Source organism: Sinocyclocheilus rhinocerous, unplaced genomic scaffold, assembly GCF_001515625.1.
Source record: "Sinocyclocheilus rhinocerous isolate Xijiao unplaced genomic scaffold, SAMN03320098_v1.1 scaffold254, whole genome shotgun sequence".
NCBI classification, from domain to species: domain Eukaryota; kingdom Metazoa; phylum Chordata; class Actinopteri; order Cypriniformes; family Cyprinidae; genus Sinocyclocheilus; species Sinocyclocheilus rhinocerous.
The window spans coordinates 1,161,713-1,178,766 of record NW_015628690.1 but is presented as its reverse complement, the minus strand read 5'-3'; the positions used below and the strand labels follow the sequence as shown (position 1 = coordinate 1,178,766).

Genomic DNA, 17,054 nt, shown 5'->3' with positions numbered 1-17,054 from the left:
CCCCCCGCAGCAGGCTAAATGCTTACATTTACAACATATGTAGGCTAAAACTATATAAATGGGCAATTGAATGAGTGTTTTAAGTATTAACAAAATAAAAAGGGGTATCCAACCCCAATATTTCGATTAAAACACAAATGTTACTACTTCATTGAAGGTCGCCAGCAGAAAGGATGTTACTCTGGCAAGAGGTCGTATTTAGCTCCTAATCAACCACGTGTTTCTACAGCAAAAAAGCGCTTCCGGTTGCGGCACCCCCACCCCCACAAATGATTATTAAATGGGTCAAAGTGAACTCATTCAATTCAGTCAGACTTGATGTGACTTATGTATGGAAAAGTTTTGATTGATTCTTATATTGTATTAATTGTCAGCAGATCTAGCATGATGCATTTAATAGGCATTATGAATGCCCAATAAATTACAATAGATGTCGTAAAATTATTACAAAAAGTGTATGTTAATAGAGTGTACATGATTTACCATGTCATATTTGTAGTATCATATTACTAATTGCTACGTAATAGCATTGGTACATTTAAACAGTTAAGTACGATAATGCTGATAGTTTAGTTGAAATAATGTAACCTGCGCCCTTATCAACATGGCTGCGGTTACGTTCCAGTTTGTGTCGATCACGCGGTTAACATACGATACTCTCATTGGTTTAACCTTCGAAGGCAGAGAGATGTAAAAGAAGTGGATTTCTGCAAGTTGTCGGGATAAACGGACTGTACTTTAGAAGCACAATGAGAGTTGTAATAGGTATATCACTTATATTCATTTTCGCATTGTCACTGCATGATAGCGTAACAAAATAGTTCATTTTGAGTGCTAGTGTGTAACACTTAGAGCCTCTTGCGATATAAACATAGCTCTGATATTAAAATATTTAAAGAATATGTAAAGCATGTAAAAAGTGGAATATCCTGTCACCTTTTTTGAACGCATGAGGTCTTGTTCTTATAGCATGACTGGCTTCATTTATCAGTTGGTTACAGTATAAATGAGAATTTAATTTTGCTTGAGGTGATCTAGCTGTTTCGTAAGTGCTTTAATAGCGCATGCGCGTCTACACGTGCGCGGGATGGTTGCAAACACAATAATTATGCAAAAATGTCATTACGTAAAAAATGTCACGATTTGATCCAAATTGCTGTACAGTATGGGAAAAGACATCTACACTCCATATTCTAGTTGCTATACTGTGAATACAGTTGGATACTTTTGCCCCCCCAACCAATCCCTTTTTTACCACACTGGCTCTATTTGATCGAAACATTAATAAAGCTTTAATTTTTTCACTTTTTCACTGTCATCAGGCGGAGGACCAGGGTTTGTGGGTCGTGAGCTGACACGGTTGTTGAAAAGCAAAGGTCATGAAATCACACTTATATCCAGGCAGCCTGGCCCAGGAAAAATAACATGGGTATGGTTTAACTTACATTTAAGATATGCACTAAAGTCGACTTTTACTTAGTTAATCTATATTTACTTTTAAATTCAAGCTGAAGTAATACCTTGATATTAACCTGATTACAATGTTATTCAGTATTATAGCAATGATAATGAATTGCTTTGTAATGCCCAGCTCTGGAGTCATTCATGTGTAATGTTAAAATACCTCTTAAAGGTAAAGTTAAATCTAAATGTTGCATTTTGGTAAGTTTGACTGAGGCTTACCTGTCCTAACAGGCTGATGTGGAGTCAGGAGGCCTCCCGCCATGTGAGGGCGCTGTGAATCTAGCAGGGGAGAATATTATGAATCCTTTAAGATGGTAAGGATTTTGTTCATAGTGACAATGTAAATAAGTGATTGCATCAAAATAATTAGTTCTTCTTTTTAATATGGTTATGTTAATATAATTTTAATGTTTTCTCTAGGTGGAATGAAAGTTACAAAATGATCTGGTCTCCAGCCGAGTAAACACGACCAGAATTCTTGCCCAAGCTATTGCTGCTTCACCTACTCCACCACATTCATGGGTGCTTGTTACAGGAGTAGGTAAATAACAGGTGTTTTATAGCAAGCTAGACATAATATTATATATATTTTGTTTTAAATAATGAATAATAAACACATCTGTCTCCATTTATGTTCTCCTCTATACTGATTTGTTCAGTTAAGGGAAAAAAGTCAATTATACAGAATAATGTTTTCTGTCTACAGTTATTTTTTATAATGTAATTCTTAAGGCAGACTTTACATGCGGCTTTTCTCTGATTTTGTCTTCAGCGTGTTATAAACCTAGTCTTCAAACCCAGTACACTGAGGAGAGCGAATGGACACCATTTGACTTCCTGTCTCGTTTGGTGAAAGAGTGGGAGGCGGCAGGGCAACTACCAGAAACCAGCGCTAAGAAAACAAGACAAGTGATCATCAGACCAGGTGAATCTAAACAAATGTCTCACCAGAGTGCTAGATCTCACCTGCAATGTAACAAAATAAAATGTATTAAATTACATTTTAAAATTGGTTAAAATAGAAAAAATTGTAATAATATTTCACAATGTTACTGTTTTTACTGTATTTTTGATCAAATAAATGCAGCCTTTGTGAGCATAAGAGACTCAAAAACAGAAATAAATCTTACAAACCTTTGTTACAGTAGTGTAATTATATACTTTCTTCCACTCACCCTCAGGTGCAGTGTTAGGGCGTGACGGTGGCGCCATGAAACAGATGTTGATTCCCTTCTGGCTTGGCCTGGGTGGGACGCTTGGCTCAGGACGACAGCCCTTCCCTTGGATCCATGTGTCAGACCTTGCTGGCATCATCGCCCATGCCTTGGAGCCCAAAGAAGAGCCATCCACAGAGCCAGATGTATTTAATGGAGTTGTGCCTGCACTGAATACCAATTCTGAATTCACTAAGGAATTGGGCAGGACTCTAAAAAGGCCTACTATCTTCCCTGTGCCTGGCTTTTTCTTGGATGTCTTCCTCAGTTCTGAGAGAGCTGTCATCCTCACACAAGGCCAGAAGGTGGTACCCAAGAAAACTCTTGAGTCTGGCTTTGAGTTTCAATATCCAGATCTTACCTCTGCTTTAAAAGAAATTGTTGGATATTAGTAATCAGTCAAAACAGAGAAGAGACCTGAGGAGATTGTGATTTTTTTAAGCAGACAAGTGCAATATATTTCTTATAATATATCATTTTAAATTTAAACTGAGCATATAAAAAATAAAGCTTGCTTGTACTTGCTTGATTTAATGTAGATACTCAGAAATATACATTGTTCTCAGCTCCTTTGTTTGTCCCCCTTAAGAATGAGTCATATCTGTCTGTGTGTACAAAATGAGCACTTCATTTGTAAATAAATATCTATATGAAAATTATTGTCTATCTGTGGTATATATATTCCATCATTATATAATCACAGCAGATGTTATGTCTCTCATGATTTTGAGTGGCTATATTTGGCTCATCAGTCTGATCCATGGGGTCATCCTCTACATGGAACATTTACATATTTTTCTACAAAACACTACTTTTAGAACAAATGCACATCAACACATGATAAAGTCTATATATGGACACAATTCACTTACACCAACTGTTTAATGTTAGATATACTCAATAAGCTTCTTATCACATTACTGACTGCTGTAAAACTGGAAATATGACCAAAATAATAATAAAAACTTGCTAACCTCTAAATGAATCATGTTTATATATAGCACAAAAGTAAAAATTAGAACTGGTAGCGAAAAGTTTTACTATACAAAATCCTGCACATATAGGCCTATGAAAATACTCAAAATACTACTGGGACCTTGACTTTCTGGTGGTGTAGTATAGTATACTCCATGTAAAAGTATTGAAAACTTTTAAAACTTTTATAATTATTATGCATGGAGCTATTAGGACATGGGATTTAAAATAATCCCAAACCAAAAACTAGCAAAGGCAAGGGTGTTTAAAAAAATTGGGAAAATTTTAAATGTACAGCTTCTCTTATTTTTAGTTTATTCCAAAAGGTGTATGTATTATTTTTAATCATTTTTTTTAATGCAAGAAATTTGGTTGGCAAAGAGTCAGTTTCTGCTTGTTTCAATAGTATTTTCTTAATAAAATAGATAATTTCATGATATAATGTTTTTATATTCCAAAATATAATTCTGAAAACATACAGCTTTCCCTTTAAATTTATATACATGTATGTTTAGAAAAAAGGTTCAATGATACGTCATGCATAAACTACCCAATCACTGCGAAGTAATTTACATAAACACCACCCTTAACGTTCGACTTGAGAATAGTGTGCAATATTTTAACTAAAAACCAAACAATTATCTGGGAAACGAAGCTGACATGAAATGTCTTACAAATATACGTCCTATAAATATTTTTACTTTTCGCCGCCCTATATGACTCACCGTCATTGTAAAGAGTCGCACAGTCGCGAGGCTAAATAAAGAGACACAGTTTACGTCATAAGCCGGAGCGGAAGGAAGCTCACTGTAGAGGTCACAAACGGAGTGCTCGTCACTCGACCAATCACCTCGGGGAAGGTCTGAGACAAGAGCCAATCGCTGTCCTCACAGGACATCATCTGAACAGATGAGCGAGCGCACAGAAAGCATGGGTCAGAGCGCGGTGTTCTCGCACGAGACGTTGATAGCCGCGCAGTTTCGGCGGATCAACTGATGCGATCCCCGCCGACTTGGAAACACTCGCGGCTGGCGAATGAGTTCAATGTGTGAGCTAGTACAAGATACTAGAACCCAATTCAGACTACTCTCCCTCCGCTCTTTTGCTGGAGAAATTTAACGGTAACACTGTACAATTTCTTAACATTGGTTAAAGTAACATTAAACACCAATGAGAAATACATTGATTAAAATAAACTAAGATTAATAAATGCTTTAGAAGTATTTTTCATTGTTAGTTCATACTAACTAATGCAGTTAACTTGTGTTAACAAATGGAACCTTATTGCAAAGTGTTTCCAAAAATAATGTGAACCTGGACCACATAACGATACATTTTTTGAAATTGAGATTTATACATCTTATCTTGTCTGAAAGCTGAATAAATAAGCTTTCCATTGATGTATGGTTTGTTAGGATATGACAATATTTGGCCGAGATACAACTATTTGAAAATCTGGAATCTGATTGTGCAAAAAAATCTAAATATTGAGAAAATCGCCTTTAAAGATGTCCAAATGAAGTTCTTAGCAATGCATATTACTAATCAAAAATTAAGGTTTGATATATTTACAGTAGGAAATTTACAAAATATCTTCATGGAACATGATCTTTACTTATTTTGCTAATGAGTTTTGGCATAAAAGAAAATTCGATAATTTTGCCCCACACAATGTATTGTTGGCAATTGCTACAAACCTGTGCTACTTATGACTGGTTTTGTGGTCTAGGGTCACATATAAATTTAATAATATTAACCTTTACCAGATTTAGATTTTGGGCTTTGATATTGGTGCATAAAAAGCATTGGGCTCAGTGAAATAACAAAACACAATCAGGTTGCATAGATGAACTATTGTATTTGGAAATAAACATTATAAAAATCCAACTGTTATCCACAAACACTGCATTAATAGATTATTGTAGTAGTGTCGTCGTCTTCTGCATGAAACATTGGCAGCAGATCACCCCAGTCACTACTACGAACACATCTGTACATGTCCCTGTTAAAATAGACAATGAAAATTATTGTTAAAAAGAGGTCATTCACTGAAAATGCAAGTAGAGATCCAATAAATCAAAGCATTACATACTTTCCATGACAACGGGCCATTACAGCAAGCTGTTTGAGTTCTCCATTGGTGCAACACAACTGACACTGAACATGTCTGGGTCGGCGACGGACTTGTGAGATCAGTCTGGCCATCTCCCAGTGCTCAGTCTTCTGAGGCTTTTCCTCATCGGACCTGGATATAATCAGGTAACTGAACTTCTCCAGCTGCCTTTCTTGGCTCTGTAATGATTTGATCATGGAGAGAGAGAAATATAAAATATGATGGACTGTCATGAACAGAACAGAAAACATTCAAGGTAAATGTCACAATTCAAAAGTCAACTGTTTGAACACTTGTTGTGAACTTACCTTAAGTAAGGGCAGAGAATAGATGAACTGGGAGAAGTTACAAGGTACTACATGTTGCTTGATCAACTTGGGACAAGGCAGCTCATGAGTGCACTGTCCAAAATGAAACCGAGCGAAAGATAATGTCAGTACAAGACATCAAAAACAGATGTATCAAAAACTGGTTTTAGTGATGATTTTTTTAACGTACTGGGGCAAATATAGATGGTCTCCTCAAGTCATGTTTTACCTCCTCTTCTCTCTATAGTGATAGAGCAAAAGTTTGTGAGAAATTTCTGAAAGGTGTTCTACCACTACTATTTCAAACAGTCATGTTAGCAATATTTGAGCAAAAAAATCTCAGATCAAACCTTTAGTATAGTGTCTCTGGCCTCCATAAGGATTTGATGGCCATCCTTGGTTCCATTCTCCACCAATACCTTTACAAAGTACCAAGAACTGCATTATGAAACAGTAATTCTCCAAGAGAGTAGTGTAATTTTAGTATTAGTAATATATTAGTATTTTTGATTTGTATATTTTCAGTTTTCATTTGAATTTTAGTTTAAGTATTTTTTTTATGTGCTTTCGACATTTTTTTAGTTTTATAGCCACTGATTTTCATAGTGTTTTTTCCATACCATAGAAGTCAGTGCCTACCAGCAACTGTTTGGATACCAAAATTTTTCAAAATATCTTCTTTTGGGTTCAACTGAAAAAAAAGACACTTCTTGAGGGCTGAGTAAACAATGACAAAATTTTCATTTTTTTGTGAACTATCCCTTTAACAATAACACAGCAAGATTTTATGTCTGAAAATATACTTTTAAGATCACAATCCTATAATTTAAAATATTAGTTTAATCATTAATAAATCAAGCATCATCACTCACAAGGTAGGAGTTGGTTTTTCTCCAAAGTGTGAAAATAACATTCACCCGCTCGTCCAAAGTGGCCAGTTCTGACAAAGAGAAAGCGGTTATCACAAGGTCAAACTGCACCTGCGGGAAAAAAATTGTATTCAGTTTTGTAAAAGCAGTGTATAATTTGGGCAAATAAAAATTAAGTAAGGCAGCTGAAGATACCTTAGGAGAAACAGGGAGGAACTGGCGGGAATATACTTGTTTGATCACTGGATTATCCACCTCATTGCCCCCTGTTTGGTACAAATGAACATTTTTGTCTGTAGATCTATTTGTATTACACTATGCTCATAAGTTCCACTGAATGTTCTTACCGCTAAGAAGCTGTTCTGCCAAGGTGTTCATGTCTCCAGAGCTGTCTACACAAACATACTCTTACAGAGAGTCTCCCCAGAGTGTGTGTGATGCCCTGAGAATCAAATATAGTATCAATCCCCTAATCTTGAAACATGCAAGTTTAATAAATAACATTAAAAATATCAGCAGTCTGCATCCTCATATTTATAAGCCAATGTGGGTTCTTTTCACTTTATGAAGCTAAAAATATAGCCATATTATATACTCACCAAGTACCTGTTCCAAGTCCTGATCCAAAGTCCAGGAGAGAATATGGCACAAACACAGGATCTCTCTTCTTAATCTATAATGTATATTAGAAAGACTGTTTATGACCACATATATAGAGAGAGAGAGAGTAAGAGAGAGAGAAATGATTGTTAATGTGTATTAAATACCTAATTTAATGCTCTGAGGACAGCAGCATAACCACCTGCAAGCCTAGCAGCCATATACACCAACCCAAGATCTTCATCGTACCTTGAATCATGCCAGCACAGCAGAGAAATCAAAGTTGAGTTATCCAGTAATACACACAAAACCTCACAGCCCCAATCTATGAAAAATGGTTCAAACCGATTATGCATTTGTACCTTAGGGGAGTCCTGCGGTATGTTGTTCTTCTCAGTTCAGATAATACTCTCTCTCTTATTTGAGCCTCTAGTTTGTGGTCAATGCCATCTAAAGGAAACATTTAATCGCTGTTTTATTTTCAGTCCTCAGTGCACAGTCAGTGTGGTTGATCTCTTTATAACATCTCTCCTGCATCTTTAACCCACCTGTATGGATATCCCTCTCTTGCTCCAAAAATTTCTTCTCAAGAAGGACGGCTTTCTCCCTGAGTTGAGAGGTTTCTATCACCCGTTTCCTGCTCCAAAGGAAGTTGGACAGCTTATGTGCCTTTTCACTCAGACTTTTTACATCTGCCCCTACATATCAAATAAAGGCATTTCAGAACACAGACTGATTTGAATGCTTGAAACACTAAAAATTTAGACTGGTGGATCAATGTTTACTCACTTTTTAAGACAGATTGTGCTGCTACCTGCAGTTGCTCCGGCAGGCGCACTGTTTTGAGGTTTGTCACACCTGGGTGCTTTCTATGAGGACCACCTTTCAAAAAGTCGTCCTGTTCCAGATGTGCCGCAGAACTCTGACACTTTAAAAACAGTAAGACAGAATGTACATTTTACAATTACTCAAGTCAACATACAAACAACATTTGCAACCAATTTCTCTTCCATAATGTGACATATTTATGATCGAAATAGAAAAAATAGCATTATTTATTGCCAATTGATTGGATGGTATCTATATTGCAGGTGATTGGAGGGCAGTTTTATTTTAGTATCACTGATAAGTTATTACAATTTTCCATTATTTATTCCATTTAGTACATTGAGTTAGAGTACAAAATTTCACTGAGAACTAAATTTCCTTGGCAACTAGCTGAAATAAAATAAGATTGATGAGTCTCTGCTGAACTAAAGGGGTGCTTCCCAGTCAGGGCATTTATTAACCGCCTTATCAGAATGGATAAAATCATGAAGGTCCACCCCTAACCCCATCCCAAAAACCTAGCCAGTGGACTAGAGCAAATTGGATAAAGCAGTTGCCCAAAGATTAGGGAATGCCCTTATTTTTTATGAATGTAAAGAGTGCTGCAGCACTCTATAAGGTCAATTTTGATTTCATGTATAGAGTTATTTAAATATAAGTGTTAGAGACTATCCAAAACGTGATACTGATTAATTAAAGAATAATCACTATTATTAACAATAAACTGAATAAACAGTATCAACAGCATAGACTGTATAAAAACGATCAACAGTATAAAAAAAATCACAAGTTTGGCCAATCACTGCGCAGCAATTAACATGTTCTAGTTCTCCGATTATATACTCGTTTATACAACACATTTCGACAAAAAAACTTCTTCTTTCTCAATGAATACTTTTAGTAGGCCAAAGAGGGAATTTTATTTAAAAAAAAATTATTAACAAATTATTAGATCCCTCACCGTCGTCTATACGAATAGCTTGGTTTGAGCGGTATATAGAGTATGACACTTAACTACTGACTTAAATATAAGTGTTAGAGACTATCCAAAACGTGATACTGATTAATTAAAGAATAATCACTATTATTAACAATAAACTGAATAAACAGTATCAACAGCATAGACTGTATAAAAACGATCAACAGTATAAAAAAAATCACAAGTTTGGCCAATCACTGCGCAGCAATTAACATGTTCTAGTTCTCCGATTATTTACTCGTTTATACAACACATTTCGACAAAAAAACTTCTTATTTCTCAATGAATACTTTTAGTAGGCCAAAGAGGGAATTTTATTTAAAAAAAAATTATTAACAAATGTAACAAATTATTAGATCCCTCACCGTCGTCTATACGAATAGCTTGGTTTGAGCGGTATATAGAGTATGACACTTAACTACTGACACGTGAGCGGAAGGAAGCTCACTGTAGAGGTCACGTGCTGAGTGCTCGTCACTCGACCAATCACCTCGGGGAAGGTCTGAGACAAGAGCCAATCGCTGTCCTCACAGGACATCATCTGAACAGATGAGCGAGCGCACAGAAAACATGGGTCAGAGCGCGGTGTTCTCGCACGAGACGTTGATACCCGCGCAGTTTCAGCGGATCAACTGATGCGATTCCCGCCGACTTGGAAACACTCGCGGCTGGCGAATGGAGTTCAATGTGTGAGCTAGTACAAGATACTAGAACCCAATTCAGACTACTCTCCCTCCGCTCTTTTGCGCTAATATCTTTAGAATTTTGCAAATTAAGACATATGATATTGATATGATACAAGAAATATGACAGTGACAGATATACTCACCCGTTGCACGTCTTTTAAACATAAAGCCACGTGGCATCTTGTACATTTAACATACATTCGGCTGCCTAGCATCGGTGCAGGAAATGTTTATTCACGATTATCAAAACCAACAACAAATTAGATATTTGATTAAATTAACACTGGTTACAGTCACAGTATGTATCAGTCACTGTATGGTCGCATGCTCATGTGGTCGTCGGCAATACGACTTCAAAATAAATCCGTCTAGAAACGAGCTCAATGCTCAGTTCGTTCCCAGACAAAAGGTCCGCGCTAATATACTTTTCGCGCCATTCGGTACACCGAAGTAGAGATCTTAAATCTTAGGTAGGTGCTGAAAACCATTTAAATCATGTGATTATGTAAATTTTAATGTATATTATGTTGTAACATTTCTCTAAAGTTGTTTTGACGCAATATCCATGGTTATGGGATGATGAGGAGGAAGTAGATGGAAACACAAATGATATGAGTCATCATATATTCATTCACCACGTTTCTGGATAACTTAGTTTATGTAATACTTGCGTAATACGTAAACCATCGGTGCAGGAAACGTTTCCTCTCATTTCAGCTGTTTTATGGAAAGCATGCGACGAACAAGAAGTTGCCGGGGCAAGTCTGTGGCAGATTCAGGCAGTGAAGCTTCAGAGGCGAAGACGGGTATGAATTCACTTTCAGTGAACATGCCAAAACAGCTCAAAGTTTCATAACCAGCATTTAAAGTATGTTAGTCAAGCACTGAAAACTGACAAATATTGCACATTCACACCTATTGCTTTTTCAAGTAAATATGTGTAAATCCACAGCCACACCAATTTGATCGTGTTTAATCTCTAAATCACTTTGATTGTATAGGTGTGACACTGTTTTAGTTTTAGATATTCATATTTCACATAATGATTACTGAATATTTCATTCTTTTCAGTTTGGCAGTGGAAGGGGGACGATGGTGAGTGGGAACCGTATCCTCCAGAGGTCTGTGTCCAGCTGGATACAGCAAAGCAGGCCGGTGAAAAGTCTGTGTCACTGGAGATCGGACCTGGTTATGAGGTGGATCTTGTGAAAATGACTCAGACTAATACTGTCACCAAGTACAAACGAAAAATACGCCTTCAGAAAGTGAAGTCAGGTACGTCTGTGTGTACCTGTGTCTGATGTTGCATCAGTATCTGTCACAGAAATCTAATAGCTGCTTATTTATTGCACTGCAGAAGATGCAAATAAAGGGGATGCTTTGAATGGCAAAAATAGAGCTGCAGGTGTGGTTCAGGTTAAAGAAGAGAAAGAGGAGGAAGAGGAGCAACCGGTTTCTAAGAAGAGACGCAAAGAAGGGAAAAGTCAGAGAGCGAACAAAGCCAAGCCGGTTGTAAAAGAAGAGAGTGAAGGTGATGCTTCTTTGGTAGATGAACTTCCTTTGACTTTTCTTTTTGTCTGATGTTACCAATCCCTCTTAGTTTTCAACCCCTCTCCTTCAATCACCTGTCAAATTGAGACCACTTTCCACAATCCATTAAATTCCCGTTGGACAGAATTTGTCCTGTCCTACATTTTTTTTATATGTATTGGTTGAATATCTTTCACTCTCAAATGCATCACATCACATTACATAAGTTTCAGATTGACTTTAACTATTGTTTTGTTTTTTTCCCCCTCATGTTCTGAAGAAGAGGTTGTGAAGACGGTCATTATGAAAGGAAAAGCCCCGGTTGATCCAGAATGCAAGGCTAAAATTGGAAAGGCAATTACCTTAAATGCATCATAGGTTCATGTGAAGTGAAATTACTGTACAACATTTGACTATTGTGCAATCACCTTTAAAACTTTTAAAACATCCCTATTCTTCTAGATATAGACTTTGTTTACTTCAGTGCATTCTTCTCATTATATTTCTTATTTTTGATTATTTACAGGCCCACGTCTACAGCGAGGGGGCTGATGTATATGATGTAATGCTGAATCAGGTGAATATTGAAGATATAACATTACTGTTCAAAAGTTTGGGGTCGATAAGATTTTCTTTGTGTAAGTCTCCTATGCTTACCAAGGTTGCATTTATTTGATCAAAAGCAAAAACAGTAATATTGTGAAATTTAAAAGTAATTATCTTATTTTCAACAGCCATTACTCCAGTCTTCAGTGTCACATGATCATTCAGAAATCGTTCTAATATGCTGATTTGGTGCTCAAGAAAAATGTCTTATTAGTAACAATGTTGAAAACAGTTGCTTAATATTTTTGTATAGAAAATAGAAAGTTCAAAAGAACAACATTTATTTGAAATAGAAATCTTTTGTAAAATTATAAATGGCTTAAACTGTAAATTCTGATCAGTGTAATGCTTCCTTGCTGAATAAACGCCTTTCATTCTACAAATAAAAATGTCTTTCTTTCTTTAAAAAACAACAACATATTAACCCTAAACTTGTGAATGTTTGTGTATATGAAAACAATGTGCAGCGCATGACATTGTGTGATATCCTTTTCTTTGGCTTTTAACTGTTACAGACTAATCTTCAGTTCAACAACAATAAATATTACCTGATTCAGCTTCTTCAGGATGACAATGGAAAAACTTACAGCGTTTGGATGAGGTGGGGACGAGGTGTGTACCGAAACACGTCAGATGCTCTTCACCAGGCTGGCCTTTATTATCATGACACATTATCATCCATGTTCTTGTTGTGTTTTTCTCTTCAGTGGGTAAAGTAGGACAAAACAGCATGGTTAACTGTGGGGGGAATCTTGCTCAGGCCAAAGACGCCTTCAAAAAGAAGTAAATTTTTTTAATTAATCAATGTTATTTACTCATATAAGATATAAGAAAGATTTTGCTTATAATCTGCTTATATGCAGATTCTTTGACAAGACCAAGAACGAGTGGGAGCATCGAGCAAATTATGAGAAAGTTGCAGGAAAATATGACATGGTATTCGTAGACTACAGCACTGAAGACAAGGTAAAAAGACCTCAATACCACATGATCCATTGCTCTGCATTACATTTGTTTCATTCCTCATTATAGTAATTTTTCCTCTCATCAGGAGAAGGACAAGGCTATGGTATCCTCTCCTCCTGAAATAAAGCCCTGCCAGCTGAACAGCAAGGTCCAGTCTCTCCTAGAGCTTATATGTGACCTCAAAGCCATGGAAGAGTGTGTGCTAGAAATGAAGTTTGACACCAAAAAAGCCCCACTCGGTGAGTGTGTGTGCATTTGTGTACCAAACTGATGGAATGAATCTGGTATATTCTTAGTGATGATGAATGCATTCAAGCTAAACAACACAAACATTTTTATATGATAAAATTGCAAATGAAAACCATTAAATTATTTAATTTTTTGCTAAAGGAAAACTAACAACAGAGCAAATTCGAGCAGGCTATGCCTCTTTGAAGAGGATCGAGGAGTGTTTAAAGAAAAAGAATAATAATAAGGAACTCTTGGATGCATGCAACCAGTTTTACACTCGCATCCCCCATGACTTTGGGTAAGTTAGACTACCATTCAAAGGCTTTGGGTCAGGTAAATTAAATAATTAATTACCGGTAATACTTTTATTTAGCAAGGATACATCAATTGATCAAAAGTGACAGTCAAGACTTTATAATGTTAAATTTTTTTCAAAGAAATCCTGTTCATTTAACGACTGGAGAAATGGCTGCTAAAAATTCAGCTTTTTCATCACAGGAATAAATGACAAGTATATTAAAATAGAAAACATTCATTTTAAATTGTAATAACATTTCATAATATTGCTGCTTTTTGATCAAATTAATGCAAACTTGGCAATCATGAGAGACCTTTTTCAAACACACACACACACAAATCTTCCTGAGGCTACATTTTTTACAATAGTGTGGCTAATATGGCTTAATGACTCAGATTTTTTATTCACTGTGTATATGTGTGTTTATGTTTGTTGTTCCTGACTACTTGATGCTCATTCAGGTTGCGGACACCCCCCATAATACGCACAGAGGATGAGCTAAAGGAGAAAATTGCTTTGCTTGAGGTGCGACATTGTAATTGCTGCTCAATATTGCTGATGTCGAATGGTTAGAATTGATTGACAGTTTATATTTCACTGCATTCACATGTTTATAGTCATGTTTTTTTGTCTTTTAGGCTTTAAGTGACATCCAGATAGCAGTGAAAATGGTTCAGTCTAGTGTTCAGAATGATGAGCATCCTTTGGACAGACAGTATCAGTCTCTACAATGTCAACTGCAGCCACTGGATTCTAACTGCAATGAATACAAGGTACAGTGTGGGACTTAACTCTTTTATGGCTGAAGTACAATATAATATTAATAGTAGAATTTTGGATGGTGGATGTTAACTAGTCTGTTTAAATATGCAGTTTTAGACACAAACTTGTCTGTCTTTGTGAAGGTTATAGAGAAATATCTTCAGTCCACTCATGCACCCACCCATTCTGACTACACAATGACCATTCTGGACATCTTTGCTTTGGAGAGAGAGGGCGAGAAGGACAACTTCTGCTCTGAGATGGAAAACAAGTACCAAACCACCTTCCTCAATTATACTTCATCAATTATGTTATGCTCTATGTAAACAGGAACTCCCTTAAATTCTGGTCTAGTGTGTGCCTCATCTGATTTCACTGAATTACAGCAATCATATTTCAGATAGTACACGTTGTTTTTGTTGTTGTGGATGCTAGAATGCTCCTGTGGCATGGTTCCCGTCTGTTGAACTGGGTGGGGATCCTGAGTCAGGGGCTGCGAGTGGCCCCTCCAGAGGCTCCAGTGACCGGATACATGGTGAGACGCAGAGATATACTGAATCATACAAATAACATCAATATAATATCGGCTCCCACCATTACAACATTCTTTTTAAAAGCAATGGACTACAACAATTCAAACCAATATCATTTTGTAACTTTTCCTCCCCCTCAAGTTTGGTAAGGGGATCTACTTTGCAGACATGTCATCTAAAAGTGCCAATTACTGCTTTGCCAATCAGAAGAACAACCAAGGACTCTTGTTGCTGAGCGAGGTTGGTTTTTTGTATCTAAACATCAAAAGATCTGCTCCCACTTCCAGAATTTTTTTGTGGAAACTGATACTTTTTTCAGGATACTTTGATGAATAGAAAGTTGGATACATAGAAAAGGACAGCATACATTTAGAGAGTATATTTGAGTAAAAACTGCTACAGTGATATAACACTTATTTTTAAAAGATATAAAAGCTAAAATGATTACAAGCTACTGATTACAGGAAAAAGTAACTTCAATATTTTGTTCACAGGTTGCCCTTGGGAATAGTAATGAACTTTTGGATGCAGATTACAGTGCTGACCAACTGCCTTCTGGGAAACATAGCACAAAAGGCCTGGGGCAAACTGCGCCTGACCCTAACAACTATGTTGCGTTGTGAGATTGCGTTTCGATTTTCTTTTTTATGTTTTACATGATTAAGTCATAAGTGCTGTACTGAAGACTTTTTTCTCGTTCTCTCTCAGGGATGGTGTGACCGTACCCATGGGGCCCTCGGTGAAGACCGGGGTGGGGCAGAAGGGAGGTTACACCCTGCTTTATAACGAGTACATTGTTTATAACCCTGCTCAGATACAGATGAAGTATCTCCTCCGAGTTCAGTTTAACTTTTCTTCGCTGTGGTGAGGCAGTCTGGATTCTTTACATTTAGAACAGTTTTTACAGGTGAAGGACCTACACTATAGTTATACTGTATGTAGCTCATGTGTTCATGAATTTAAATAGACTTAAACATATTGTTCTGTAAATGTCTGTTGTAACTTCAATAGCTATCTGAAGTTGAGTAATTTCCGTTGACATAAATGGAATATTGCAATTATTAATCAAAATAAAATCAAATAATATTACATTTTCTACTGTTATACTGTGTTATGTATGATTTTGTTTACGTTTGTCTCTAAATCTGTGAAATACAAACAACAGAATCTATTAGTTTGGTAGAATGTATATGACTTTATTACACTGAAGCATAAATTGAGTAGCAGTACATCACAATTAATATAAGGGGGAATGAGTGTAAGATGAAAAAGCTGATAAATTCAATATTTACATGATGATTGTAGAAATACACCTTTATTTAGTCATGTTTTGTGTGAAAGAGAGAGTATATTAATGGGCCTCATGAGTATTGAGAGTATTTCTGTGTAAATCAATATTTACTATGTAAATACCACTTTCAGTTTAATTTGCATATGTATGGTTGTATGAGCACTTTACACAAAATTGTGTTCTGCTGCATGAATACATTATATATGTCTATGCATAAACATTGCTTTAGTTCATGGAGTCCACCCCAAATCATGATGTAGAGAAATATCACAATGATATCCACATAAAAGAACAACATATATTATACGAGTAAAAACGTCTAATTTAAAAAATAGTGATAATTAATCATTATTATAAAAGCTACTCTAGCATTGGAGTAGTTCGAACCAAAGCTTTTGATTTAGAAAATAAGTGGATTACAGTGAAGCAAATGTCAGCAATTTGTTGCCTGTACATTTAAGCACCAGAATGCACCATTTAATGTGGAAATACTGGGTCTTGATCGAATTAATATTGCATCAGATGTTATCACTGTGTTTTCAGAGTTCACTTAATAGATGTTAGATTAACAAGTGAACAGATCTAAATGAACAGTCTTCATGAATGAATGTTTTTGTTTCACACAGGCTGAGGTTGGTTTTATCCTCTTACTACATGGTAATGTGTAGACATGTAACCATATCTACATTTTTGTAAACACTTAAGTTACCAGTGTTCAAAAAGTTTCACATCATGTCTAAATTTATTCCTGCAGGACTGTTTAAATGACACATGAATCCAACACCCAGAAAAAACCTCAGG

At 36.2% G+C, this 17,054-nt stretch overlaps 2 protein-coding genes and 1 pseudogene across 2 annotated transcripts; 2 read left to right on the top strand and 1 right to left on the bottom strand.

The window, feature by feature from the left end:
* The first annotated feature begins 642 nt into the window (after positions 1–642).
* Positions 643–3,394, top strand: LOC107738159 (epimerase family protein SDR39U1-like). Its single transcript, XM_016549869.1, is given in 7 exon segments — positions 643–765; positions 1,323–1,429; positions 1,696–1,778; positions 1,885–1,901; positions 1,904–2,005; positions 2,237–2,389; positions 2,646–3,394. Coding segments are annotated over 7 exon segments (903 nt in total). The 5' UTR covers positions 643–749; the 3' UTR covers positions 3,071–3,394.
* Positions 3,395–5,554: 2,160 nt separating this feature from the next.
* On the bottom strand, positions 5,555–10,251 carry LOC107738158 (methyltransferase-like protein 17, mitochondrial; annotated as a pseudogene).
* A 1-nt stretch (position 10,252) lies between these two features.
* Positions 10,253–16,028, top strand: LOC107738156 (poly [ADP-ribose] polymerase 2-like). The gene is made up of 18 exons (XM_016549868.1): positions 10,253–10,506; positions 10,754–10,842; positions 11,108–11,311; positions 11,394–11,567; positions 11,847–11,920; positions 12,093–12,143; positions 12,688–12,784; positions 12,880–12,955; positions 13,036–13,138; positions 13,224–13,377; positions 13,529–13,667; positions 14,129–14,192; positions 14,306–14,440; positions 14,573–14,700; positions 14,865–14,964; positions 15,104–15,202; positions 15,457–15,581; positions 15,671–16,028. The coding sequence occupies exons 2-18, from the start codon at positions 10,761–10,763 to the stop codon at positions 15,828–15,830; spliced, it is 1,965 nt and encodes a 654-aa protein (XP_016405354.1). The 5' UTR covers positions 10,253–10,506; positions 10,754–10,760; the 3' UTR covers positions 15,831–16,028.
* Positions 16,029–17,054: the final 1,026 nt, after the last annotated feature.